Source organism: Peromyscus eremicus, chromosome 19 (assembly GCF_949786415.1).
Source record: "Peromyscus eremicus chromosome 19, PerEre_H2_v1, whole genome shotgun sequence".
NCBI lineage: Eukaryota > Metazoa > Chordata > Mammalia > Rodentia > Cricetidae > Peromyscus > Peromyscus eremicus.
Genome location: NC_081435.1, coordinates 33,021,790 through 33,048,117, shown reverse-complemented (window position 1 = coordinate 33,048,117; position 26,328 = coordinate 33,021,790). Strand labels below are relative to the sequence as shown.

Below are 26,328 nucleotides of genomic sequence, written 5' to 3'. Positions count from 1 at the left end.
ACATCAATTTGTTCTCATAATGCTTTGTTAAGGCTTTGTTTATTTTTTAACCTTACATGTCCTTTTTGTATATATTATAGCTTTTGGTTTTGTGTTTTTTGGGATTTCTGTGTGTGAGAATGTGTGTGTGTGTGTGTGTGTGTGTGTGTGTGTGGTGTCCCTAGATGTTTCTTGAGCTGTTTCTTTGTCTCTTTTTGTCTGTTTCTTCATTTGTTCTTGCTATAATCTGCAGGAAAATGTAATGGAATTCAGCTGCTATCACAAAAGCTACTACTTGGAAAGGTTAAGGACTTTTCCAAAGGTCAAACCAAGGCTTAAGAAGTCTTGTTGATATTTTAGCTTTTGTATATATATTAGCCAATTCCTGAAATGGTTTTCTTGTATGCTGTGTGTGCTTCTAAGAACTCCTAACAGTGTATTTATCTAAAACACCTATCAAGCATCCAAGGCCAAACAGTCTCCTGAACCAAGGTAACACCCTTAAGGAAACAACACCTGTCTCACCTGTCTCCTAGGTCAGGCTAATGGCTTTATTTCTTGTGCTATTTAAGCTGAGACCCTCCTTTCTTATACAGCCTTACTAACATTATAGGCTCCTAACATTTTTACCTAACCACTTCTAGGAATGTAGTTTGAGCACATAAATTCTGTTTTTCTGATGTATTAACCGGTTTCAGCTCTCAGTTGACCTCCTTCTTTACAACTCCCTTTTTTGGTTGTAGAAGAAAGCCTGAGGGTGACTACCTGAGGAAAACTCTTGTCTGCCTTTATGACCCTGTTGTGGTATTGTATTCTCCCAAATATTGTGCATGCTAATAAACTTATCTGGGGTCAGAGATAGAACAGCCACAATATTAAACATAAAGGATAGGCAGTGGTAGCACACGCCTTTAATCCTAGCATTCCAGAGGCAGAAATCCATGTGTACAAGGATATAGCCAGGCATGGTGACTCATCATGCCTTTAATCCCAGAAAGCGAGCCTTTTATCCCAGCGAGTGGTGGTAGAAAGCAGAAAGGTATATAAGGCGTGAGGACCAGAAACTAGAAGCATTTGGCCTGGTTAAGCATTTGGCTGGTTAAGCTTTCAGGCTTCTAGCAACACAGTTCAGCTGAGACCCATTCTGGATAAGGACTCAGCAGCCTCCAGTCTGAGGAAACAAGACCGGCTGAGGATCCATCCGGCAAGGTGAGGTAGCTGTGGCTTGTTCTGGTTCTCTGATCTTCCAGTTCACCCCAATAACTGGCTCAGGGTTGATTTTATTAATAAGATCTTTTAAGGTTCCTGCTATACCCTGTATTACATCAAGCCTGGTGACCTTTCTCTGCCAGAGGATTGCTATTGCTTAGGTTTATAACTAAATACCTGAGAGACTTGGAGAGAACTAAGAGGTATAAGGAGACTTAGAGGAGGATTTTGTCTAGAGAACTTAAGGATGAGATGGAAGATGAGGAAGAGCCAGATGGGGAAGTACTAGATATGTAAGAATGTGATGAGAAGGACATAGATGAGGCAGAATTAAGATGAGAGAATTAAGATAGAACTTAGAGGGCACAGTAGATAAATACAGAGAGAAATCAGGCAAGAAAGGAGCTAGGCATGAGAACAGAACTGAAGCTTTGTAGATAGGATTTTATCCCAGAGGTGTTGGGGGCCGATTCCAGACAGCGGTGTCCTTACTTTATCAAACCTTACAAAAGCAGGAAGTTCCTTGCCTAACCTCGGGCTGTACAACTTCCTGGAGTACCTGCTAATCAGCCAGCTGCAGGGGCCTGGGACCAAAGTGACCTCACCCTCCCTTAGGAATTTTCCATCCTTCTCTCCGTGCTTCCCCTGTTCCCCCTCTCTGCCTGAAGCCCTGTTTATAAGCCTCAACACCCAGTCAATAAACGAGACCTCGACGCAACTCAGACTGACTCTGTCTTCCTTTACGCGCCTGGTCTCCTTTCTCTCTCGCCCCCATTGATCTTTCAGGAGGTGCCTCCTCGGGTCTCATCAAATAACCTGGCCCGCGGGACCAGGCACAGAGGATTAAAGTAGATGGACAAAGAGCTTGGTGTATTTAGATTCATTTCCTGAAAATAATTCTTGCCATTTGTAGCTTCTTTTCTGGGACGCTGGGAAGAATATTATAAGGCAGGTCCTTAATAATGTTTGAGATGTTTTGTCCTATTCTGTTATTCTGTTGTATTTTATCTAATTTTATTTTATTAACATTATTTTTTAGTTGCCTGTTCGTATCCTAATGAGAGAGAGAAAGAAAGGATGTGGATTCAATTAGGTGGGGAAGTTGGGGAGGATCTATGATGAGGGGAAGTTATAATCAGAATATATTGTATTAAAATTTTATTTTCAGTTTAAAAAAATCAAGATTGCCGGGCGGTGGTGGCGCACGCCTTTAATCCCAGCACACGGGAGGCAGAGGCAGGTGGATCTCTGTGAGTTCGAGGCCAGCCTGGGCTACCAAGTGAGTTCCAGGAAAGGCGCAAAGCTATACAGAGAAACCCTGTCTCGAAAAACAAAACAAAACAAAACAAAAAAAATCAAGATTACCCCCAAACTAAGAGATAGAAATGCATTTCTCAGTCTTATATCTTTATATTCATTTAAAACAATGGTCTATTTTTAATGTTCTAGATTTAATGAAGAATGGACTCTTAGAGTTTATTTCCCCAAGTACTCAGGAAAAAGAAAGCACTTGATGAAAAGCACAGCAGCAGGAAAGTGGGTGTCAGGACAGGCACAGTGAGAATCTGATGGGAGCCATAAGCCTAAGTGACCCTTGACACACATGCCGCCATATTTGAGCTTCTCTCCTCTTTTCCTAGATCTAGGCCTTGCTTAAGTCTCCATAGCACCAGAACCTCTTCTCATAAATACCAGAACCTCTTCTCAGAAATCAGGTGACCAAGTTGCAGTTAGGCAGTTAGGCAAGAATAGATAGATAATCCCCGTAGCAACATTCCCTGCTAGCTGAACAACCCATGATTAAAGTTCCCTCCCTGATTTCACCCCCTCTTTGCCCCCGCCTATATATGCCTTAAGAGGAAAATAAACTTTTGGAGCTTGATCAGAGACATCCTGTCTTGCTCTCATTCTTTGTTTCTCCTGTCCCTCTCATTCGCCGGCCCTCCCTTTAGGTCCCTGTTGAAGACCCTGCTGGCCAGTGCAAGAATCCATTCCCAGTATTTATAGTTGCAGAAAAGTTGGAAAGAAGTAATTAATAAACCTTAACTAACAAGGCAACTTTCCCCTCAGCCTGTGCTCACTTTTGCTCTGTACTTTTGAATTCTGTTTGGGGGAAGCTTCCTTAAACCAGGCTGTTGATGAGACTCACCTGGGAGCATTTGCCCATGCAATGTTCAGGTTTTCTCTTAACTATGAATTCACTACTTTGACAGCGCGACAATGTCTTCACTGTTGTTAGAACATTTGCATTATTCTACCATACATTTATTTTTAAAAAATTAATAACTAATTCCTATGTCTAAATGTCATTGTCAACTCACTTTTCCTCATTGATTCTCTTTCCCTCTTACAATTAGTTCATTTGGAAGATTTATGTATCTTCCCTTTTCTAAAATAAATGAGCACTTTCATTCTTTTAGTACTTATAAATTCATGAGGACAACTTGTTCCTCTGTTCTCCGGCCAAGAGAAGATCTACTGAGAATGATTTGATAGGCTTCACTCATGACCTGCTTTACAACTTCCAGGAAGAATGCAGGATGCCTTCATGTCTTATCTTCCCTTGCCATCCTCTTAGTCCATAGAACTCATAGATCATAGATAAACTGGAGACTTCACTGGAAGGCTTTGAGTGAGGAAATCGAAGTGAACATTGGAATTAACAAAACAGCCACAGTCTCTGAACTGTTGTCCTTAACCCAAATATCTCTCTGTGTGAGGTAGGCCAAGTGAGGCTCCCAGTGAGACAGCCTTGTGTGAGGTCTTCCCCAGGTTACTGTCCTTCCTAAAATAATGACGTTGGAGGCTTTTTTTTTATAAGTACAGAGTTAAATGCCTCGTTTTCCTCCCCTGCTCTCTCTTTCTCAGATACACACACACACACACACACACACACACACACTAGCAGATTTCCTCTGCTAGTATTTTCCCACTTTGTTCTTTCTCTTTCTCTCTCTCTCTCTCTCTCTCTCTCTCTCTCTCTCTCTCACTCTCTCTCTTTTTCTGTCTCTCTCTCTCTCTCTGTTTGTCTCTGTCTCTATATATCTATTTTTAATCTCTAGGTAATCTTCTGTGATTATATTTTTTGACCTTTAAATCATAGTTTAGAAACAGATAAAAGAGAATATTCTCTTAATTAGGAATCTGGGTGGATGGAACTGTTTCCTCAAAATCAAGAAACTCTGTCAGACTGATCTCTTGTTGTTTTTATTTTCTATCCAAGGTACCGTGTTTACCTACATTCCAAAGATTTCTTGTGTATCGTTCATAAATGTTGGTCTTCTCAAGAGTTATGTACATCATCTTGTCATTTCTTCTTTTTTCTGGTGAGTTCATTTTCCTTTTCTTAGGCATATTCTAAAAATTTCAGGGAGATAAGTATCTGAAAAACCACAAAAGAATGAATGAGCTTGTCTTATTTGTGTTGCAGTCCTTAAATAGCCTTGTTATAAATATTTCTAAAATTACAGTGGTGGATTGCTTTTCTAACTAGTCCACACTGGAGAAGGCTACAGAAAGCAGAGGATTAGAAGAGGCTGTGTAGACTTTCAGTCTCTGTTACTACTACTCCAGATTGCTAACTAAATCCTATTGGTAAATGCAATGTCAAGGCAAGAATAATGTCTTTAAATATGCCATTCTTTAGAAATCCAATTTGTTTGACAGCCTTAGAATCTCTAAGTCAAGGCCTCCACTAGGGATTGTTTCATACTCAGTCTAGTTCAAGACTAGCTATGAACTTCAAAGTGAGAATTTGTGAAACCTTACATAGAACCTTGAAATTACAGCTGATTAATTGTTTTCCAACTTATGTGAATTAATGGAAGACATTTTGAACTCTGAGGTGAGGGTATTTCACTTATATTATATAATGTTAATAAGCCCAGATCTATTAACAAATGGAATATGATACTTTTGAATAGGAACATAGTATATAATATTACTTTTCACACAGCTACATACATTTGGAAATTACAATTGTTTAGATTTGCATGTATTTTTAGTTAATGTTTTACTACTGCCACAAAATTCTCATTTATTACTTACAGGTGTATGCAATTAACATCAATATCTGCTACATTTATATGTAGGTACTTCTCACCATAAACAAAGTGGATAATGTTGTTTTATACATTTTATCTGTCTTCTCTGCTCTGTTTTCAGAAAGTTCTCCTATAATATCAACATTTACCTGGAATGAAGTAAGTTACTATTATTTTCTATGGAAATTTAAAATGTAAAGCTTTCTTTTTCATAAATGAAGCAATATAATATAAAACTTACCAAAGAAAATAAACTCTTCAAACATTAAAAAATGGTATATTTCATTGCAAGAAGTCTACAACATCAATCAAGAAATGCAAGTCAACTTATTATTGATACAAGACACAACAATTAGTATCTTAATCCCAAATTCCAACCATTGGCAATTAGATGTATAATTCAATATCTATACAAGCAGTGGAGACAGCTCAATGGTTAACTTACCATTAAAAATGATGACTTCCATATACTCACATGGTAGAATGTTACATTTGAAATAAATGTTAAATTTGAAAATAAATGAATTGTAACTAAACATCAATATATCTGTATATCTGTGTCATATATGTGTCACAAGAATATTAAGAAGTAAGTAGCATGTAATATGTATAGTGTTGATGTCTTTGTATAAATTATCTTGCAAATGTATGTTTATAAACATGCACATAAATGAGATGCATTGATATTTAAATATACAGTAAATATACTCATTGAATTGCAGAGAATTTACAGAGGAATAAGAGAACAATCCATAAAAAATTCAACCTAGTGATGGGGTTGATGAATGGAATGTTGTCTAGTGAGGAATCACATAGTTATAATATGAGTTGGCTGCTTTACAAGATCACGTCACACTAGCTGTGTGGTGTTCTTATTAGTAGAGGCTTACAAACTAAAAATATGATAATTATTTTCACGTTTTATGTGTGTTGTATGTCCTTTACATCTATGTGTAGATTCTATTTAAACTGTTTTGTATGACATTAAATACTAAGAATGAAGAACATTTTATTCAATACCCCATCATCTAATACATTTCTGTTATCTTTGTGTGTTTTTCAGTCAGAATGTAGAATGTATAGTCCTCGTGGATTTTGTACCAAAGAGTATTTACCAGTCTGTGGGACCGATGGATGTACTTATGGCAACAGATGTGCTTTCTGTAATGCATACAGGTAAGAATACAATAATAAATACAAGTTCTTTCTAAATAATGAATACTTAGCAGCAAAATCTTAGGTTTGTGTTATTGGTGTTCCATGCTCATAAGACACAGAAAAATATGACCCTACCAAACCAATGCGCTATGAAAGACAAAGAAACATATGTACCTCCCTTTAATATTTGAGTTCTGAAAGTGACTTTTGCATTTGGGACTTATGAATATAGTTGTGTTGAACATGGTGCAAACAAATAAATCAGTTCACTTAATTATTGGGAAATACTAATTTCAGATGTGTAAACATTATGAGATAACACTAAATCTTTGATGCTCAATGTGTCTCTGCTATAGTCTATAATCTATCATGCCAGAAAGAGACTCCCTGAGAGGATCCTCTTATCCCTTGAGCTCCATGAAAGATTTTACATCACAAGACATTCTTGGATTCCTCCTTCTGTCCTTTCTGCTCTGTGATCAGATAGCTGTGTCTCATGTAGAATTATTTCTTCTTCTATTTTATATGACATGGTCGCAATGGCTTTTCCACTTAACAATCCTCTAATTGCCATGTCTTTCTCAACGCCTTCTAACAATCCTACTTCTTTTCTTTTATGAATCTGGGCAAGCTCTAAGACTAAGGCAGAACTGAGACAGTAGAAAGGGCCCAATGCACCCACAGCTGGATGTGTGAGGATGCTGGGAGCAGTCAGGGTTTAGTTGTTCATAGAAGGAGAAACTAATGTCCACAATTCAATCTTTCCCTTGAAAATTACATAATACACTGCTCAAAGAGTTTGATGTCTTCTTTAATGATTTATTTAAACTTTTTGACCTATTTTATTTTTTCTTTATAGACGAAGCCATGGTTCCATTAAAGTTAAACATGATGGTAAATGTTGAGTTTTTGATGGAGCTACATATTCCTATGAATCTTATAATGATCACAGTTTTGCATTGAAGTCTACAGTAGATTGAAGATTTTGTCATCAGATTCTCATAGCCCTAGAACATTGGGTAAATCTGTGTGTAGGACACAGGAAAGAAGGCTGGGCTGTCACTGTTCTGTTTACTTATGAGATCCTGCGATTTCAACATTTTACCTTCTATGGTCAAATACTTAATGACACCCAAGAATCCAAAATTTTAGTATCTACATTCTGTAAACTGACAATTTAAAACAATCAATACCTTCATTGCAGTTCTTAATAAAATCTTAAAGTACACTCTTTCAAGTAAATCTTTTGTGGGATGGAAAGACAGCCCAGTGGTTAGCAATGCTTGGCGATCTTGGGGAGAGCCCAAGTTTGGTTTTCTACCCCTGTTGGGTGACTTGTAACCTCCACCTGTAGGGAGATCTCATACCATCTTCTGTCCACTCTAGAACCTTCACAGACATGTTATACATGTGCACACGCACACACACACACACACACACACACACACACACACACAAATGTAAAAGAAAATGTATCTTTTAAAAACAACGCTCTTTGCTTCTTTGGATAATGAGGTAACCCAAACACGTGCTCTTGACAAATACATACGACAAGCTTGGAAGTAAAGTGCTAATTTTTTAAATAGTATCTGAGGGAATGACTTTTTTCTGGAAATAACTCTTGCCTCTGGAGTTGAACTTTTGTGGCCTGACCTTACAATACTGTTGACCATATGCATTGGGACTGTTTAATCTTAAACCATATTGTCCCTCTTCTTTATGACCCTTCCATGACCCTGAGCCAGAGCTGAAAAGCAGCCTTGAAATCAAATATGCACTAGAAAGATTGAAAGCAACATGTGGTTCTACATTGAAAATATATATTTTCAGTCAAGTGCTATTCTGGGTCAGGAAAGGAAACACCTTTTGAAACCTCTTGAAATGCCTTGCCTCTTTAATCATTTATAGCCACTCTATAGTCTACCTAAACAAACAAATATAAGAATATTATTACCATATGTGTGTGCGTGTGTGTGTGTGTGTGTGTGTGTGTGTGAGTGATTACTGTGTGATGTGTGATATGAGAGTTAATATTAGTAACAGAGATTGAAATAAAAGAACCGAAATTCGCCTCAGCTGAAATCACTGGGGAAAGCCAGAGTAGCCAGCAAATAGCTGCTAATGAAAGCAACATACCTTGTGAATGATGTTTGTTTTGATTCAAGACATTAGGCCCTGTGAATAGGCAAAATCAAACAGTCAAGCCAGCAAAAATGGAAGTTAAAAGTATTCCTATTCCTTTCGTACACCAGATTTAATGCACTGTTCAATAAACAGGGGGCAATGACTTTGCTGAGGACACATGGAAGATACAGAAGTAGGAAAATCATCTAGGGTTTGCTGTTGATAGAAATTATACACAGAGGAAGAGGCCATTATTTAATATAGCACCATTAAGTTGGTGCCACATCCAAAGATGGGCCTCTTCCTTCTGAACTCAGAGAATCAGCCTAGGAAATTCTTTGGCAAAGGGAGACTCAGATGTGCAAATCAGTATGCTTTCACTGTATAACTACTATTTTTTTTAAAACTTAAACCATAGTTTAGATATTATGAAAGTGAACCACAGTGTATTAAACTTTTAAATGCTTGCCATTAAAAGCCTACCTTTTTAATAGCACAGTAATATTCATTATGTAAATGTACCACAATTTCTTTATCCATTCTTCAGTTGAGGGACATCTAGGTTGTTTCTAGTTTCTGGCTATTATGAATAAAGCTGCTTTGAACATAGCTGACAGATGTTTTTGTGGTATACTGGAGCATCCTTTGGGTCTATGCTCAGGAGTGATATAGATGCTTCTTAAGGTAGATTCAATCTAAATTTTCTGAGAAACCACCATAATGATTTCCAAAGTGGCTGTTCAAGTTTGTACTCCCACCAGAAAAGGAGGAGTGTTTCCATTGCTCTAGATCCTCTTCAGCATGAGCTGTTGCTTATGCTTCTAATCACAGCTATTCTGAAACTGAAAGATGGAATCTCAGTTGTTTTGATTTGCATTTTCCTGATGGCTAAGGATGTTGAACATCTTAAGTATTTCTTGATCATTGAGATTGTTCTCTTAAAAATTCTCTGTTTAGATCTGTCGTCTATTTTTTAATTGGTTTATTTGGCATATTTATGTCTGATTTCTTGAGCTCTGTATATATTTTGTAGATCAGCCCTCTGTCAGATGTGGGGTTGGTGAAGATCTTTTTCCTATTCTATAGACTGTCATTTTTGTCTTATTGACTGTGTCCTTTGACTCACAGAAACTTTTTAGTTCCATTAGGTTCCATTTAGTAATTGTTGATCTTACTCAGCTATTAAAACAATGATGTCATGAAATTTGCAGGCCAATAGATGGATCTAGAAAAAATTATCTTCATTGAGGTAATACAGACCTAGAAAGATAAACATGGTATGTACTCACTTACAAGTGGATATTAGCTGTAAAGGATAACCATGCTATAATCTGCAGACCCAGAGAAGCTAAGTAACAAGGCCAGTTCAAGGGGGCGGGCACTTTGTCTTATTTTAGCTTATCTGTTTGCCCTGTCAGGAGTTTTACAACTCATCTCCGGGGTCTGGTCATGTTAATTGGTTACCACCAGACATCCTGACTTTGTTCTTTTGAAAACACCTGACTTCACCCTCTCCAGGAAGGGGGAACTGACTCATTTTTAAGATATCTCTTCCCTCAGCTCTTTTGGGTTTCTGGGGGAACTGTGTCTGGGTCTTTCAGAATAAAGTGAACTGACATAAGAGCATAGTGTATGTAGATTTTTGTTTCCCTCAGATATCCCTCGCTGGATGTAGTAGTTTCCCCAGACTCTGGACATCCATAGAAAAGCCCAGAGGCATAAGTGTGACAGGATAATTTAAGAACTAAAGAAAGATGGCAAGCAACAAGCCAAAGTAAGGCCAGGCATTTATAATTAAATATAAGCCTCTGTGTATGATTTTTTTTTTTTTTGGAGCTTGGTGGCAAGTTCCCCAAAAGAGCCAAAAACCAAACAACAGCAACATTATGGCTTATCAACTTGGAGCTCGGATATCCATCTTGAGCTTGAGAATTCTCTCTCTTTTTTTTTTCCTTTTCTTTTTATTAAGAGATTTTCTATTCATTTTACATATCAACCACAGATTCTCCTGTCCTCCCTCCTCCCACCCCCCAGCCTTCCCCCCCAACCAGCCCCCCATACCCACCTCTTACAAGGCAAGGTCTCCCCTGGGGAGTTAGCAGAGCCTGGTATATTCAGTTGAGGCAGGTCCAGTCCCCTCCTCCCCGCACCAAGGCTGAGCAAAGTATCTCAGCATAGGCACTAGGTTCCAAAAAGCTGGCTCATGCACTGAGGACAGGTCCCAGTCTCACTGCTTGGGGGCCCCCTAAACAGTTCAAGCTAAACAACTGTCTCACTTATCCTGAGGGCCTAGTCTAGTTCCATGTGGGTTCCTCAGCTATTGGATCACAGTTCATGTTTTTCTACTAGTTTGGCTAGTTATGTCTGTACTTTTTCCAATCATGGTGTTGATATCTCTTGCTCATATGATTTCCTCCTCTCTCTTGTCCATTGGGCTCCTGAATCTCCACCTGGGGCTTGGCCATGGACCTCTGCATCTGCTTCCATCAGTCACTGGATGAGGGTTCTATCATGACAGTTAGGGTGTTTGGCCATCCGATTACCAGAGTAGGTCAGCTCAGGCACCCTCTTGATCATTGATAGATGTCTATTGTGCAGTTATCTTTGTGGATTCCTGGGGACATCTCTAGCATCTGATTCTTACTATTCCCATGGTGTCTTCATTTATCGTAATATCTCTTTCCTTGTTCTCCCATTCTGTTCTTGATCCAGCTAAGACCTCCCACTCCCCTAAGCTCTCTTTCCCCCGACAGTTGCCCTCCATTACCCCCCTCACCCCCAGTTTGCTCATGTTGATCTCATCCATTTCTCCATCGCTGGGTGATCCCTGTGTCTTTCCTAGGGTCCTCTTTACTAGGTAGCCTCCCTGGAGCTGTGAGTTGCAGTCTGGTTATCCTTTGTTTTACATCTAGTATCTACTTATGAGTGAGTACATACTATGTTTGTCTTTCTGAGTGTGGGTTACTTCATTCAGGATGATATTTTCTAGTTCCATTCATTTGCCTGCAAACTTCATGATGTCATTGCTTTTCTCTGCTGAGTAGTACTCCATTGTGTATATGCAACACATTTTGTTTATCCATTCTTCAGTTGAAGGGCATCTAGGTTGTTTCCAGGTTCTGGCTATTACAAATCATGCTGCTATGAACATGGTTGAGCATGTGTTGTTGTGGTATGACTGAGCATTCCTTGTGTATATGCCCAAGAGTGGTACAGCTGGATCTTGAGGGAGATTGATTCCCAATTTTCTGAGAAAGTGCCATGCTGATTTCCAAAGTGGGTGTACCAGTTTGCATTCCTACCAACAATGTAGGAGAGTTCCCCTAGCTCCACATCCTCTCCAACATAAGCTGTCTTCAGTGTTTTTGATCTTAGCCATTCAGACAGGTGTAAGATGGTATCTCAGAGTCATTTTGATTTTCATTTCCCTGATGACTAAGGATGTTGAGAAATTCCTTAAATGTCTTTCAGCCATTTGAGCTTCTTCTGTTGAGAATACTCTGTTTAGCTCTATAGCCCATTTTTTAATTGGACTGTTAGGTATTTTGATGTTTAGTTTCTTGAGTTCTTTATATATTTGAGAAATCTTTTTTAAAAAGATATTAAGACTCCTTTAAGAGTTTTTGCCTGCTAGTATGTTAAGTAGAAACAAACAAACAAACAAACAAACAAACAAAAAACTAAGTAAAAATGCCTGCCACAGCACAAGCATTGACATTATAGAGCTCTAGGAAGGTTGAATGCAGTTTTCAGCATGAACTTCTGGCTGGGCTCATGAGCTTTCAGCTTTGCTTTCTGTGACCCGAGAAGTGGGCAGAGTCAGCCGCAAAAGCCTTGGGCAGAGTTGCAGACCAATTAGCATGCCCAGACTCAAAAATAAAAAGAATTTTGAATTGTTAGTAGGTCTTGAGAATGACATGCAATTAGAGGATTCTTAAGTAGTCAAAGCCATTGATTTAAAATAGTAGAAAAAATACTTTTACATGAGCCATAGCTATCTGATCACAGGGATATTGGATGGAGGAATCCTAGAATGTCTTGTGGTGTAAAATCTTTCATGGAGCTCAAGGAATAAGAGGATCCTCTCAGGTAGTTTCCTTCTAGCATGATAGATTGCAGACTGTAGCAGAGATACATTTAGCATCAGGGCTTTGGAATTATATCATAATGTTTACACATCTGCAATTAGTAATTCCCGATAATTAAATTAACTGATTTCTTTGTTTATGCAATGTTCAACACCACTATATTCATAAGTCCCAAATGCAAAAGCCACTTTCAGAACTCACAATATTAAAGGGAGGTACATGTGTTTCTTTGTCTTTCATAGCACATTGGTTTGGTAAGGTCATATTTTTCTGTGTCTTATGAGCATGGAACACCAATAACACAAACCTAAGATTTTGCTAAGTAATTATCATTTAGGAAGAACTTGTATTTATTATTGTATTCTTACCTGTATACATTACAGAAAGTGCATCTTTTGCTATAAGTATAGCCATTGGTCCCACAGACTGGTCTATACTCTTTGGTACAAAATCCATAAGGACTATACATTCAACATACTGGCTGAAAAACACACAAAAATAACAGAAATGTATTAGATGATGGGGTATTAAATAAAATGTTCTTCACTCTTAGTATTTAATGTCATACAAAAGAGTTTAAATAGAATTTACATAGATGTAAAGGACATACAACACACATAAAATGTGAAAATAATTATCATATTTTTAGTTTGTAAGCCTCTACTAATAAGACCACCACACAGCCGGTGTGACATGATCTTGTAAAGCAGCCAACTCACATTATAACTATGTGATTCCTCACCAGACAACATTGCGTTCATCATCCCCATCACTAGGTTGAATTTTTTATGGATTGTTCTCTTATTCCTCTGTAAATTCTCTGCAATTCAATGAATGTATTTACTGTATATTTACATATCAATACATCTCATTTATGTGCCTGTTCATAAACATACATATGCATTTTCAGATGCTTTGGTAATTTATACAAAGACAGCAACACTATATATATTATACATCATTCTAAAATACCATATCTGTTTGTGGTCACCCTTCCCAGGCTTGCCTCTAGGCTCTATATTCTTTCTCCACTTAATTGCTTTTCTACAAATAGAATTAAGCAAAATTCCTTTGTATTCACTTTATTCTCTCATGATTATTCTTTGGTTCAGCCACATTGTGAATTATATTTTAAATTAATGAATGATATCCTTTCTTGAATTCCTAAATAAAATTTATAAATGCGTTCACCACTTGTTGGACATCTGGGATGTTTTTGATATTTAACTATTATTAATGCTACTGTGAACATTACCACACAAATGTTTTCATTGAATTGTCTTTCTTTCTCTTTGTAAATTCTTAGAGACAGAGTTTGTGGCTAATATGGTAGATAAGTATCTGTGATAGGTAAGAAGTGTCAACCATTTTTCAACTTTTCTGTGCTTTTACAGTCTCTTTAGTAATGTGTGAATATACTGCTTTCTCTAAATCTGTGGCAACACGTGTTATTATATATTTTGGTTTATAGTCACTATAGTGATTGAGTATATTCAAGATGGACTATATTGTGACTGTGTGATATTGTGTAATGATTACTATAATATAATTTGTTCATCAACTACCACATGTGTTCTCCAAAGGATAAATAAAAATTTATCTCTTGTGATAGAAATTCATACCTTCTTGTTAACAGCTTTCCCCCAGACCAACAACTCCCAGGTTCTAGGAATAATCATTCCATCCTCTGATTCTGTTATTGTTACTTTTTGTGGACCTGCATGTGAATGAGATCATATAGTGTTCTGAATCTTCCCCCACTTACAATCGTATCATCCAAGGTCATGTATGTTTTCACACATGACAGGTTTCCCTTGTTTTTATGGTTGAGATATATTCTGTTATGTGTGTATAACATATATTTTATTCACCCTTGGTTTTAGTTTCTTGGCTATCTTCATATACTTGTTATTATAAGTAATGTTGCAATGAACTTGGGTGAGTAGGTGTCTCTCTAATATGTTTATATCATATGTTCTATGATTATATGTTCTTTCTTGTTCCTAATTTCTGAGGAAACTTCACAATGTTTTCCATTGTGACTACATTAGTTTCCACTCTCCCCAAGAGTTCATGAAAGTTCCAGTTTCTGTTTCTCCCGACACTAGTTAAATGCCCTGTCCCTGACCTATACTGCCACACCCATTATTACATATCTTGAGTATTAACTCTGTATGAAGCACATTGTTTGTATACATTTTCTCATTTCATGGCTTCCTTTTTCATTTTTTTTGATGATTCCCTGTGCTGGGAAGCAGCTTTTAAAATTTTCTTCTATTTTTTGAGATTTATCTTTCCCTTTGCTTCCTATGAATCGTCTCATATGCCCTTTCATTGTCATTTTCAAATTAATGACCATTTATCATTGTTATATAGATACATGTATATACTGATATATTCTAAAATATAATGTGATTAGTCTGTGTAATGCTACTCATATTTATGTTTTCAAGTCTGAGTAGCTGCTAATGAAAAATGAGTTGGTGTGTGCATCCCTGGAGAAAAGTATTCCTCCTACTCTCAGTATTCCTTAGTTGCCTATAGTTCTTTGTGTAGGGTTGTCCACTTTGGCATGTCTATTGTTGTCCTCATTCAGCTCATATTCAGGTAGTCATGGTGAGACTTCATGAGTGTAGCTTCTGATGTTACTAGGAGACACAGTATCACAGAAACTTTCCTGATCTTCTGGCTCTTAAAATCTTTCCACCTTTTCTTCTGCAAAGTTCCCTGAGCTTAGGATGTGGGATTTTTTTTTTTTTTTAGATGTATCCACTGGGACTGGGGTCTACAACTCTGGATTTTGATTGGTTGTGGTTTTCTGTAACCATCTCTATCTGTTTCAAAGTGAATTTTCCTTGACAAATGTTGAGTAATAACACACTTATCTGTGGCTATAAAGACAGCTAAAGAATGGAATTAGGGATCGTACTGGTTTAATAAGTGATGCATATCAGTTTTCTTCCAAAATCTATGAGTACCTTAGTTCTGGTTGGTTGGTTAGGTTTCTATTACTAGGCATGATTTTCCTCTTGTTGAGTGAGTTTTAAATCCATTTAGAGAGATGTTGGTTACCTTCAAGGTTCCACTACTGGACCCAAAGTTTTATCATGGCATGTTGGTAATTGTTATGGTCCATAGGTGTCATTGCTGGGTAGACTTGTAGCCTCCCTCTTTTGGAAGATCGCATGGTTCCTTATGATACCATGAAAGCTAATTCTCAGGGAGAAGCCATTCAGGTCTATTTCAAACTTTTTAGTTTGATGTCTCAATGTTTAGATGCATCTCCAACATGGGTGTTGCAGGAGCTCTCTGAACCATTTGAAGGTGGTGATTGATACAAGAAAACTCCTTTCTGCACCTTGACTGGTTAGTCTCCTCTTGCAATGGTTTACTTATCGATAAATATGGACAAGGGCTTCCAGAATTTTTCAAGTCTTTATTTTCCCAGACATGGGTTCTCTGTGTTATTCAAACAAAATATTTGTGTTTAAGCAATAGAGTTTTATAATCCAGTTCTGGTTGGCAACCAAGTTCAATGTCCATGTCCTATGTAGTTTTGTTAAGCCTTCCCTTGGCTCCCTTTTTTCTCATCCATATCAATTTACTACCTGCTTGAACTCTCCTGCCTTCCATACTCTCCCAATATATTTTCCACCTATATTCTACTATCACCCTCCCAAATGCATCCCCACAAATAAAAGTTAATTTCTCCCCCACCCCCCAGATTCCTCATGTACTTCATGTTAAGCATGCAAACCAGTTGGTTGGAAGCTAGGACCCTCATAGGAGAAAAAAATAACATGTAGCAGTGGCAATTGTCTTTTTGGAACTGGGTTACCTCATTGAGTATATGTTTCCCCAGTTCTGTCTATTTTACCTTCAAATTCCGTGTCTTCATTTTTCTTTACATACCAATCATATTTTATTGTTTATATGTCCTCCATATTCATTATCTATTCATTAGTTGAGGGACATCTAGGTTAATTCCATTTTCTTTTATGAATGAAGTAGCAATGAACATGGAAGTATATGGATCTCTGTAGTTAGATTAAAAAGTCCTCTGAGTATATCCCAGGAGTTTTACAGCTGGGCTACATGACAGACCTATTTCTATTTTTAGTTTGATAATCTTCCAGAATTATTTTAGGCTGGCTGAACTAGTTTATAGTCTTGCATGCTGTGTAAGTTTCCTGTTTCCAGCATTCACACCAGCATGTGTTGTCATTTGTGTTTCTGATGATGGCCATTGTGACCAGAGTGATTGAGAGTCTTCATATAGTTTTCCTCTCCATTTTCTGATGGCTAAGAATGTTAGACACTCTTTAAAGTGTTTACAAACCATTTTTATTTTATCTTTTGACAATTTATTTCTGTTCATTTCCATAGTCACTTTCAAGTTGTATTGTTTTTTTTTTGTGTTTAGTTTTTAAAGTTCTTTTTCTGTTCTAGCTCTGACTTCTCTGTCCGGTATATAGTTGGCAATGATGTCATCCCATTCTTTCAGTTGCTTCACTGAATTAACCTTTACCTTTGCTGTGCTGAGTTCGGTAAGTGGTACACTAGAAAGAGAGTGTGAACATATGTAGCCAGATATCATAAACCAGGCCAGCCTCTGCTCATTGGGAGATGTAACATAAGAGGAGTGGGTGTAGAAAAAGAGACAGAAAGGAAAACAAGGAAAAACAAGAAGTGAGAGCAGAATTTTAAATGTAGACGAATTTCTAAACGGTCTTTTTTTTTTTTTTTTTTTTTTTTTTGTTTTTTGTTTTTTGTTTTTCGAGACAGGGTTTCTCTGTGTAGCTTTGCGCCTTTCCTGGAACTCACTTGGTAGCCCAAGCTGGCCTCGAACTCACAGAGATCCACCTGGCTCTGCCTCCCAAGTGCTGGGATTAAAGGCGTGCACCACCACCGCCCGGCTAAACGGTCTTAATGAATAAAAAACACAGAGCCAAATATAGGGGTGAAAGCCTTAGAGATCACTGAAGTAATGATAGCCACCAACCTTACCTCTGCAGCTCTGCAGCTACCAAAAGTAAGTCACTTCCTGTCTTCCTGTGCCTTTATTGCCTTGCTATTCTGCCCTTTCATTGTCTCTTAGCCTAGCTACCTCACTTTCCTTGTTACTGCCTATCTGTACAGACCTCCGGGTCTCTATGGTTGGTACTGGGATTAAAGGTGTATGTCACCATGTTTGGCTGTTCCCTAGTGTGTCCTTGAACACACAGAGATTCTGCCTGCCCTGTGATCACCTTAAGGGCGTGTGCTACCACTGCCTGATTTTTTTGTTTAATGGCTTGCTATTTCTTCTGATCTCCAGGCAAACTTTATTACCATACACATAAAATATGACCACATTTCAGCACAAATATCACCACATTAAAAAGCTATTAGCAGTCTGAGGCAGTATGGCTCTTCTACATTGACTTCCTTAGTATATCCATAATACATGTTTGTTTTGGTGAGGAAGAGAGCTGGGTGAAGGTGTAAGCTAATGAAATCACTGGCAGATAAATAACAGTTGTAGGTTGTTCTATTCCGTTATTTTGTTTTATCTTATCTAATATTATTTTATTAACATTATTATTTATTAACATTATTTTTTTAGATGCCTGTTAGGATTCTATCAGGAAAAAGAAAGAAAGGGTGCAGATTCAGTTGGGTAGGGAAGTTGGGGAGGATCTATGAGGAGGGGAAATCATAATCAGAATATATTGTACTAAAATTGTATTTTCAATTTAAAAAATCAAGATTACCCCCAAACCTTGAGATAGAAATACTTTTCTCAGTCTCTTTCTTTTATATTTATTTAAAGCAATGGTCTATTTTTAATGTACTAGATAAAATAAAATATAGACTATCAGTCAGTGCTTATTTATGAATATACTCAGGAAAAAAGAAAGCAATTGATCAAAAACACAGCAGTAGGAAAGTGTGCCTCAGGGAAGGCACAGTGAGAATCCATTCCTGATGTCTATAGTTGCAGAAAAGTTAGAGGGAAGTAATTAACCTTAACAGGGCAACTGTCCCCTCAGCCTGTGCTCTCTTCTGCTCTGTACATTTGAATTCTGTTTTGGGGGAGTTTCCTTAAACCAGGCTGCTGATGAGACTCTCCTGGGAGCATTTGCCCATGCAATGTTAGGTTTCTCTTAACTATGAATTCACTGCTTTGACAGGAGAACAATGTCCTCACCATTGTTATAAGGTCTCCATGATTCTACCATACATTTATTTACAAACATTTAATAACCAATGCCCATGTCTAAATGTCATTGTCAACTCATTTTTCCCCATTGATTCTCTTTTCCTCTTACAATTAGTTCATTTGGAAAGATTTGTGTATCTTCCCTTTTCTAGAATAAGTGAGAACTTTCATTCTTTTAGTCCTTATGAGTTCATGAAGACAAAACGTCCCTGTTTCTCCAGCCAAGAAAAGATCTACTGATAAGTATTTGATAGGCTTCACTCATGACCTGCTTTACAACCTCCAGGGAGAACGCAGGATACCTCCGTGCCTTATCTTCCCACTGCAATCCTCTTAGCCCAATAGAGCTTATCGATCATAGATAAATTGGAGACTTCGCTGGAAGGTTCTGAATGAGGAAATGAAAGTGAACTTTTGAAGGAACAGAACAACCACAGTCTCTGAACTGTTGTCCTTAAACCAAATATCTCTCTGTGTGAGGTAGGCCAAGTGGGGCTCCCATTGAGACAGCCTTGTGTGAAGTCTTCTCCAGGTTAGTGTTCTTCCTAAAATAATGACACTGGAGGCTTTTTTAAAAAAATACAGATTTAAATGTCTCCTTTTCCTCCCCTGCTCTCTTTTTCTGTCTGTCTGTCTGTCTGTCTGTCTCTCTCATACAAACACATACACACAAGCAGATTTCCTCTATTAGTTTTTTTCCCATTTTATTTTGTTATCTCTCCTATCTATCATCTACCTATATGTCATCTATCTATCTATCTATCTATCTATCTATCTATCTATCTATCTATCTATCTATCAATCAGTCTATCTATCTATCTATCTATCTATCTATCTATCTATCTATCTATCTATCATCTACCTATCTATAGATCTGTCTTTGTAACTATCTATCATCTATTTATATATCATCTATTGAATATTTATCTATTTTTAATCTCTGGGTGATTTTTGGTGATATTTCATGACATTGTTGAATCATATTTTAGAAACAGATAAAAAAAGAATATTTTTTTAATTAGGAATCTGGGTGGATAGAACTGTTTCATTAAATAAAGAAACTATGTCACTGATCCCTGGTTGTTTTTATTTGCAGTCCAAGGTTCCATATTTAACTATATTCCAAAGATTTCTTGTGTATTTCTCGTAAAATGTTGGTCTTCTCAAGAGTTATGTACATCACTTTGTCATTTCTTCTTTTTTCTGGTGAGTACATCTTCCTGTCCTGGATAAGCATATTCTAAAAAATTCAGGGAGGTAAAATCACTGAAAAACCACAAAAGAATGCACAAGCTTGTCTTACTGGGGTTGTAGTCTTTAAATGGTCATGTTACAAATTTCTCTAAAATTACAGCGGTGGGTTGCTTTTTCTAACTAGTCCACACTGGAGAAGTCTGCAGAGAGCAGAGGATTAGAACAGGCTGTGCAGACTTTCAATCTCTGCTAATTTGTACCCCAGATTGTTAACTAAGTTCTATTGGGAAATGTAAAGTCAAGGAAAGAATAATGTCTTTAAATATGCCATTCTTTAAAACCCAATTTGTTTGACAGCCCGAGGCCCTCTAAGTCAAAGCTTATGTTAGGGGTGTTTTATCCTCTGTCAAGTTCAAGACTGACTGTGAACTTCAAAGTAAGGACTTGTGAAACATTACCTGGAACCTTAATTGTTTTCTAACTTAAATGAATACATGGAAGATATTTTGAACTCTGAGGTCAGGGTATTTCACTTAAAATTTTATATAAAGTTAATAAACCCATATCTATTTACAAATGGAACATGATACTTTTATGTGGGAGAGTAGTATATAGTACTAGTATTCACAGAGCTATATATATTTGGAAATTAGAATTGTTTAGATTTGCATGTATTTTTAGTTAATTTTTTACTACTGCCACAAAATTCTCATGTATTACTTACAGCTCTAGGCAATTTTCAGCAATGTCTGCTAAATTTAGATGTAGGTACTATAAACAATGTGGACAAGGTTGTTTTTACACATTTTTATCTGTCTTCTCTGCTCTGTTTTCAGAAAGTTTCTTTATAATATCAGCATTTACCTGGAGTCACGTAAGTTACTATTATTTTATATGGAAATTTAAAGTGTAAAGTTTTCTGTTTCATAGGTGATGCAATTTAATGCAAAATTTACCAAAGAAAATAACCTTTCCAAACATTAAAAAATGGTATAATTTTTTGCAATAAGTCCAAAACATCAATCCAGAAATGCAAGTCAATTTATTATTGATATAAGATGCAACAATGAGTATCTTAATCCCAAATTCAAGCCATTGGCAATTAGATGTATAATTCATTATCTATATGGGCAGTGTGGACAGCTCAATGGTTAACTTAGCATTAAAAATGATGACTTCCATATACTCACATGGTACAATGTTACATTTGAAATAAATGTTAAATTTAAAAATAAATGAATTGCCCCTCTAAATATCAATATATTTGTACATCTGTGACATATATATGTCACAAGGATGTGTGAAATTGAGTCACATGCATAAATATATGTAGTATTGCTTTCTTTGTATAAATTACTAAGGTATCTAAAATTGAAAATGTGTGTTCATATACATGCACATAAATGAGATGTATTGATATGTAAACATACATTGAATATGTGCATCAAACTGCCCAAAAGTTTCAGCAGAATAAGAGAATAATCAATAAATATTTCAATTTGCTGATGTGAGGATGAAGGGAGTGATGTCTGGTGGGGAATCAAAGATGTTATAAAGTGAGTTGGTTGCTTTATAAGATCATGTTAGATGAGTTGTATCATGTTATTATTAGTAGAGGCTTACAAACCAAAAATATAATTACTTTCACATGTTTTATATGTGTTATACTTACTTTACATCTATGTACAGATTATATTTAAATTTTTTGTGCTATTACATAGTAAGAGTGAAGAAATTTTATTCAATAGTTCATCAGCTGATACAATTCTGTTATCTTTGTGTGTTTTTCAGTTATTGTGTAGAAAGTATAATATTGGTGACCCTTGTCCCAGAACACTTAGGCCAGTCTGTTCTTCCACTGGCCGTACTTATCCCAGCAAATGTATTTTCTGCAAAGCATTCAAGTAAGAATATGATACTAAACACAAATTCTTCCTAAATAATTAAGACTTAGTAGCAAAATCTTAGGTTTGTAGTAATGATGTTCCATGCTCATAATACACAGAAAATATGACTCAACCAAACCAATGTACTATGAAAGACAAAGAAACATATGCACTTCTCTTTAATATTGTGAGTTGTGATAGTGGCTTTTGCATTTGAGACTTAAGAATATATTTGTGTTGAACGTTGTGCAAACAAACAAATCAATTAATTTAATTATTGGGAATTACTAATTATATATGTGTAAACATTATGAGATAATTCCAAAGCCCCAATGTTCAACAGATGTCTGCTACAGTCTGCAATCTATCATACTAGAAAGAGACTCACTGGGAGGATCCTCTTATGCCCTGAACTCCATGAAAGATTTTACACCACAGGATGGATGTTCTAGGATACCTCCATCCAATATCCCTGTCCTTTCTACTCTGTGATCAGATAGCTGTGTCTCATACAGAAATATTTCGTCTGCTATTTTATATCACATGGTCTCAATGGCTTTTCCCCTTAACAATCCTCTAATTGTCATGTCTTTCTCATGGCATACTAACAATCCCTACTTCTTTTCTTTTATGAGTCTGGGCAAGCTCTAAAACTCAGGCAAAGCTGAGGCAGTAGAAAGGGCCCAGTACACCCAGAGCTGGAAGTGTGCAGATGCTGGGAGCAGTCAGGGTTTAGTTCCTCATAGAAGGAGAAATTAATGTTCACAGTTCAATCTTTCCCTTTTGATAATTATATGATTCACTTCTCAAAGTGTCTGATGTCCTCTTTCAATAATTTCTTTAAACTTTTTTTGACCTCTTTTATTTTTTCTTTACAGAGCAAGCAATGGTAGAATTAAATTTAAACGTAACGGTATATGTTGAGTTTTTGATGGAGCTACATCTTCCTATGGATCTTATTGTGATCACAGTTTTTCCCTGACGTCTGCAGTGGATTGGAGATTTTGTTGTCAGCTTCTCACGGTCCTAGAAGATTGGGTGACTCTCTGTGTAGGACACAGGATAGAAGGCTGGTCTGTCACTGCTCTTTTCACTTCTGGAATCCTGGGATTTCAACGTTTTAGCTTCCGTGGTCAACTACTTAATGACACCTAGTAATCTAAAAATCTCAATTTTGTGTTCTGTAAACTGACAACTTAAAAGAATCAGTACTGTTGTTGTAGTTTGTAGCATGAATCTTAAATTTTCTTATTAATAAAAGCAAAGCCGGAGGCAGGTATTGGGGTGAATGCTGAATGATCAGAGAAACAGAACAAGCCACCCCTAACCTCACCTCTGCCAACTTCTCAGCTGATTCTGTTTCCTCAAACCAGAAGCCTCTGAGTCCTCATCCGAATGGATCTCAGCTGAACTGCTGCTAAAAGCTAAAAGCTTAAAAAGACTCTAGTTCCTGGTCCTCATGCCTTATATACCTTTCTGCTTCCTGCCATCACTTCCTGGGATTAAAGATGTGTGTCATCACACCAGGCTGTTTCCTGTGTGGCTTTGAACTCACAGAGATCCAAATGGATCTCTGCCTCCCAACTGATAGGATTAAAGGTGTGTGCTCCACCCATTTTCTGGCCTCTATGTCTATCTAGTGGCTGTTCTGTTCTCTGACCTCAGAAAAGTTTATTAGGGTCCACAATATATTGGGGGACACACTATCACCACAGTGGTTCTTGATAAAATCTTAAAGTGCACTCTTTATTAATATAAACTTTGGGGGGATGAAAAGATTGCCCAGTTATTAGGGAAGCTTGACAATCTTGGGGAGAACCCAAGTTTGGTTCTCTGCACCCATGGTAGGTGGCTTATAACTTCCATATTTAGGGAGTTCTCATAGCATCTTCTGTCCACTGTGGACACATGCACAGACATGTTATACATGCACATACACACATAAATATAAATATAAACATAAATAAAACTTTTAAAACAATGCTCTTTGCTTCTTTGGATAATGAGGTAACACAAACACATTCTTTTGACAAATACATATGACAAGGTTGGAATTCAAGAGCTGATTTTTGAATAGGACCAGTGGGAATGACTTTTTTCTGGAAATAACTCTTGCCTCAGGAGTTGAACTTTTATGGCCTGACCTTGCAACAATATAGACCATATACATATATCAAGACTAGTTTTAAACCATATTCTCCCTCTTTTCTTTGTGACCCTTCTCTGTCCCTGAGCCAGTACAATGTATGAGTGTATTGTGATAACTGTTCACCTAAAGCAGCAGGCTGAAAGCAACCTTGAAAGCAATATGTACTAGAAAGACTGATAGAAAGATATGGTTCTATGTTGATAACATGTTTTCAGTCAAGTACTATTCTAGGTCAGTAAAGGAAACACTTCACTTTTGAAACCTTATGAAATTCCTTGCCTCTTTAATCATTTATTGTCACTTGGTAGTCTACCTGTACACACATATATATGCTTACATATGTATTACCATAATAGAACCATATATGTGTGTATATATATGTATATATATATATACACATATATATGTGTGTGTGTGTGTGTGTGTGTGTGTGTGTGTTTACTCTGGGATTTGTGATATGAGAGCTAATATTAGTAACAGAGATTGAAATAGAGGAACCTATGTTTGTCTCAGCTCAAATCACTGGGGAAAGCCAGAATAGCCAGCAAATGGTTGCCTGTGAAATCAACATACCATGTCAATGATTTTTTATTCAAGACATTAGGCCCTGTTAATAGGCAAAATCAAACAGACAAGCAAGCAAAAATGGAAGTTGAAAGAATCCCTATTCCTTGTGTACACCAGGTTTTATGCACTGTTCAATAAGTAGGGGCAATGACCTTTGCTGAGGACAAATGGAAGATGCAGAAGTAGAACAATCATCTAGGGTTTGCTCTTGATAGAAATTATACAAAGAGGAAAAGTCTGTTCTGTAATATAACACTGCTAAGTTTGGTGCCACATCTGAGGAGGGGCCCCTTTCTCCTGAACTCAGAGAATCACCCTAGAAAAGTCTTTGGCAAAGGGAGACTCACATGCAAATCAGCATCCATTCACTGAGTGACCACTATTTTTTTTTTTAACTTAAACCATAGTTTAGATATTATGAAAGTGAATCACAGGGCATTAAACTTTTAAAAGCCTGCCACTAAAAGCCTACCATTTTAATAGCTGAGTAATACTCATTGTGTAAATGTAACACAATTTCTTTATCCATTCTTCAGTTGAGGGACATATTGGTTGTTTCCAGTTCTGGCTATTACGAATAAAGCTGCTATGAACATAGCTGAGCAAATGTCCTTGTGGTATAGTGGAATATCCTTTGGAAGTATGCTCAGGAGTTATATAGCTGGTTCTTGCGTTCGAATGTTTGCCCAAATTCTGAGGAACCACCATATTGATTTCCAAAGTGACTGTACAAGTTTGCATTCCCACCAGCAAAGGAGGAGTGTTCCCTTTGCTCCAGATCCTCTCCAGGATGATCTGTTGCTTGTATTTTTAATCATAGCCATTCTGAAACTGTAAGATGGAATCTCAGTTGTTTTGATTTGCATTTCCCTGAGGTCTAATGATTTTGAACATCTCCTTAAATGTTTCTTGGCCATTTGAGATTCTCCTCTTGAGAATTCTCTGTTTAGATCTGTCCCATTTTTTAATTGGATTATTTTGCATTTTGATGTCTGGTTTCTTGAGCTCTTTGTATATTTTGTAGATTAGCCCTCTGTCAGATGTGGGGTTGATGTAGTCTGCCATTTTGTCCTGTTGACTGTGTCCTTTGCCTCACAGAAGCTTTTTAGTCCGATGAGGTCCCATTGAGTAATTGTCCATCTTACTCAGCTATTAAAAACAATGACATCATGAAATTTGCAGGCAATTGGATGAAAATCGAAAAGGTTATCTTCAATGAGGTAATCTAGACCTAGAAATATAAACATGATATGTAGTCACTTGTAAGTGGATATTAGCTGTAAAGTAAAGGATAATCCACAAACCCACAGAGGCTAACTAACCAGGAGAGATCAAAGGAGGACAATGGAAATCCCTGGAAAAAGCAAATAGAATAGACATCTAGGTTGGAGGGGGAGTGGGGTGGATTGGAACAGGTTGAGGGGTATGAAGGGAGAGTGTACTGGGAGAGTCAACTGGAACTGGGTGCATCTTGGGAATGAGCTAAAAACCTAGTGCAATAGAAACTCCCAGTTATCTACAAAGGTGATTCCCCTAGCTCAGACTTTTAGGTATGGGAAATACAGACCTTGAACTGGCTATCTCCTGTAAACAGGGAAGACTTCCAGTTTAGGAACTGGGACATCAACCCAGCCACATAACCCTTCGCCTACAATGTTTCCTGCCTACAAGATGTGTTGGGGTGTAGGCAGCACAGAAATTGTGGGATTGGCCAACCAATGACTGGTCC

The 26,328-nt window shown here is 37.2% G+C and overlaps 1 protein-coding gene across 3 annotated transcripts; it reads left to right on the top strand.

Annotated features, from left to right (window-relative positions):
• Positions 1–3,785: 3,785 nt before the first annotated feature.
• On the top strand, positions 3,786–24,293 carry LOC131895527 (trypsin inhibitor ClTI-1-like). Of its 3 annotated transcripts, XR_009375206.1 has the most exons (9): positions 3,786–3,908; positions 4,412–4,514; positions 5,353–5,390; positions 6,295–6,407; positions 19,090–19,335; positions 19,900–20,009; positions 20,834–20,871; positions 21,789–21,901; positions 22,762–24,293. XR_009375206.1 is itself a non-coding variant. In XM_059245997.1 (4 exons), exons 1-4 carry the CDS (start codon positions 19,955–19,957, stop codon positions 22,805–22,807), a joined length of 252 nt encoding a protein of 83 aa, XP_059101980.1. In that variant the 5' UTR covers positions 19,900–19,954; the 3' UTR covers positions 22,808–24,293. The 3 variants fall into 3 exon arrangements, 1 of the variants encoding a protein (XP_059101980.1); XR_009375205.1 differs by lacking the exon at positions 3,786–3,908 and having other exon boundaries at positions 4,306–4,514; XM_059245997.1 differs by lacking the exons at positions 3,786–3,908; positions 4,412–4,514; positions 5,353–5,390; positions 6,295–6,407; positions 19,090–19,335.
• Positions 24,294–26,328: the final 2,035 nt, after the last annotated feature.

Coding starts and splice junctions, on each gene's coding strand:
- LOC131895527 (XM_059245997.1), top strand. CDS start 19,955: ATGTTGGTCTTCTCAAGAGTTATGTACATCACTTTGTCATTTCTTCTT. Junction 20,010..20,833: donor GTCATTTCTTCTTTTTTCTG/GTGAGTACATCT, acceptor CTCTGTTTTCAG/AAAGTTTCTTTATAATATCA. Junction 20,872..21,788: donor CAGCATTTACCTGGAGTCAC/GTAAGTTACTAT, acceptor TGTGTTTTTCAG/TTATTGTGTAGAAAGTATAA.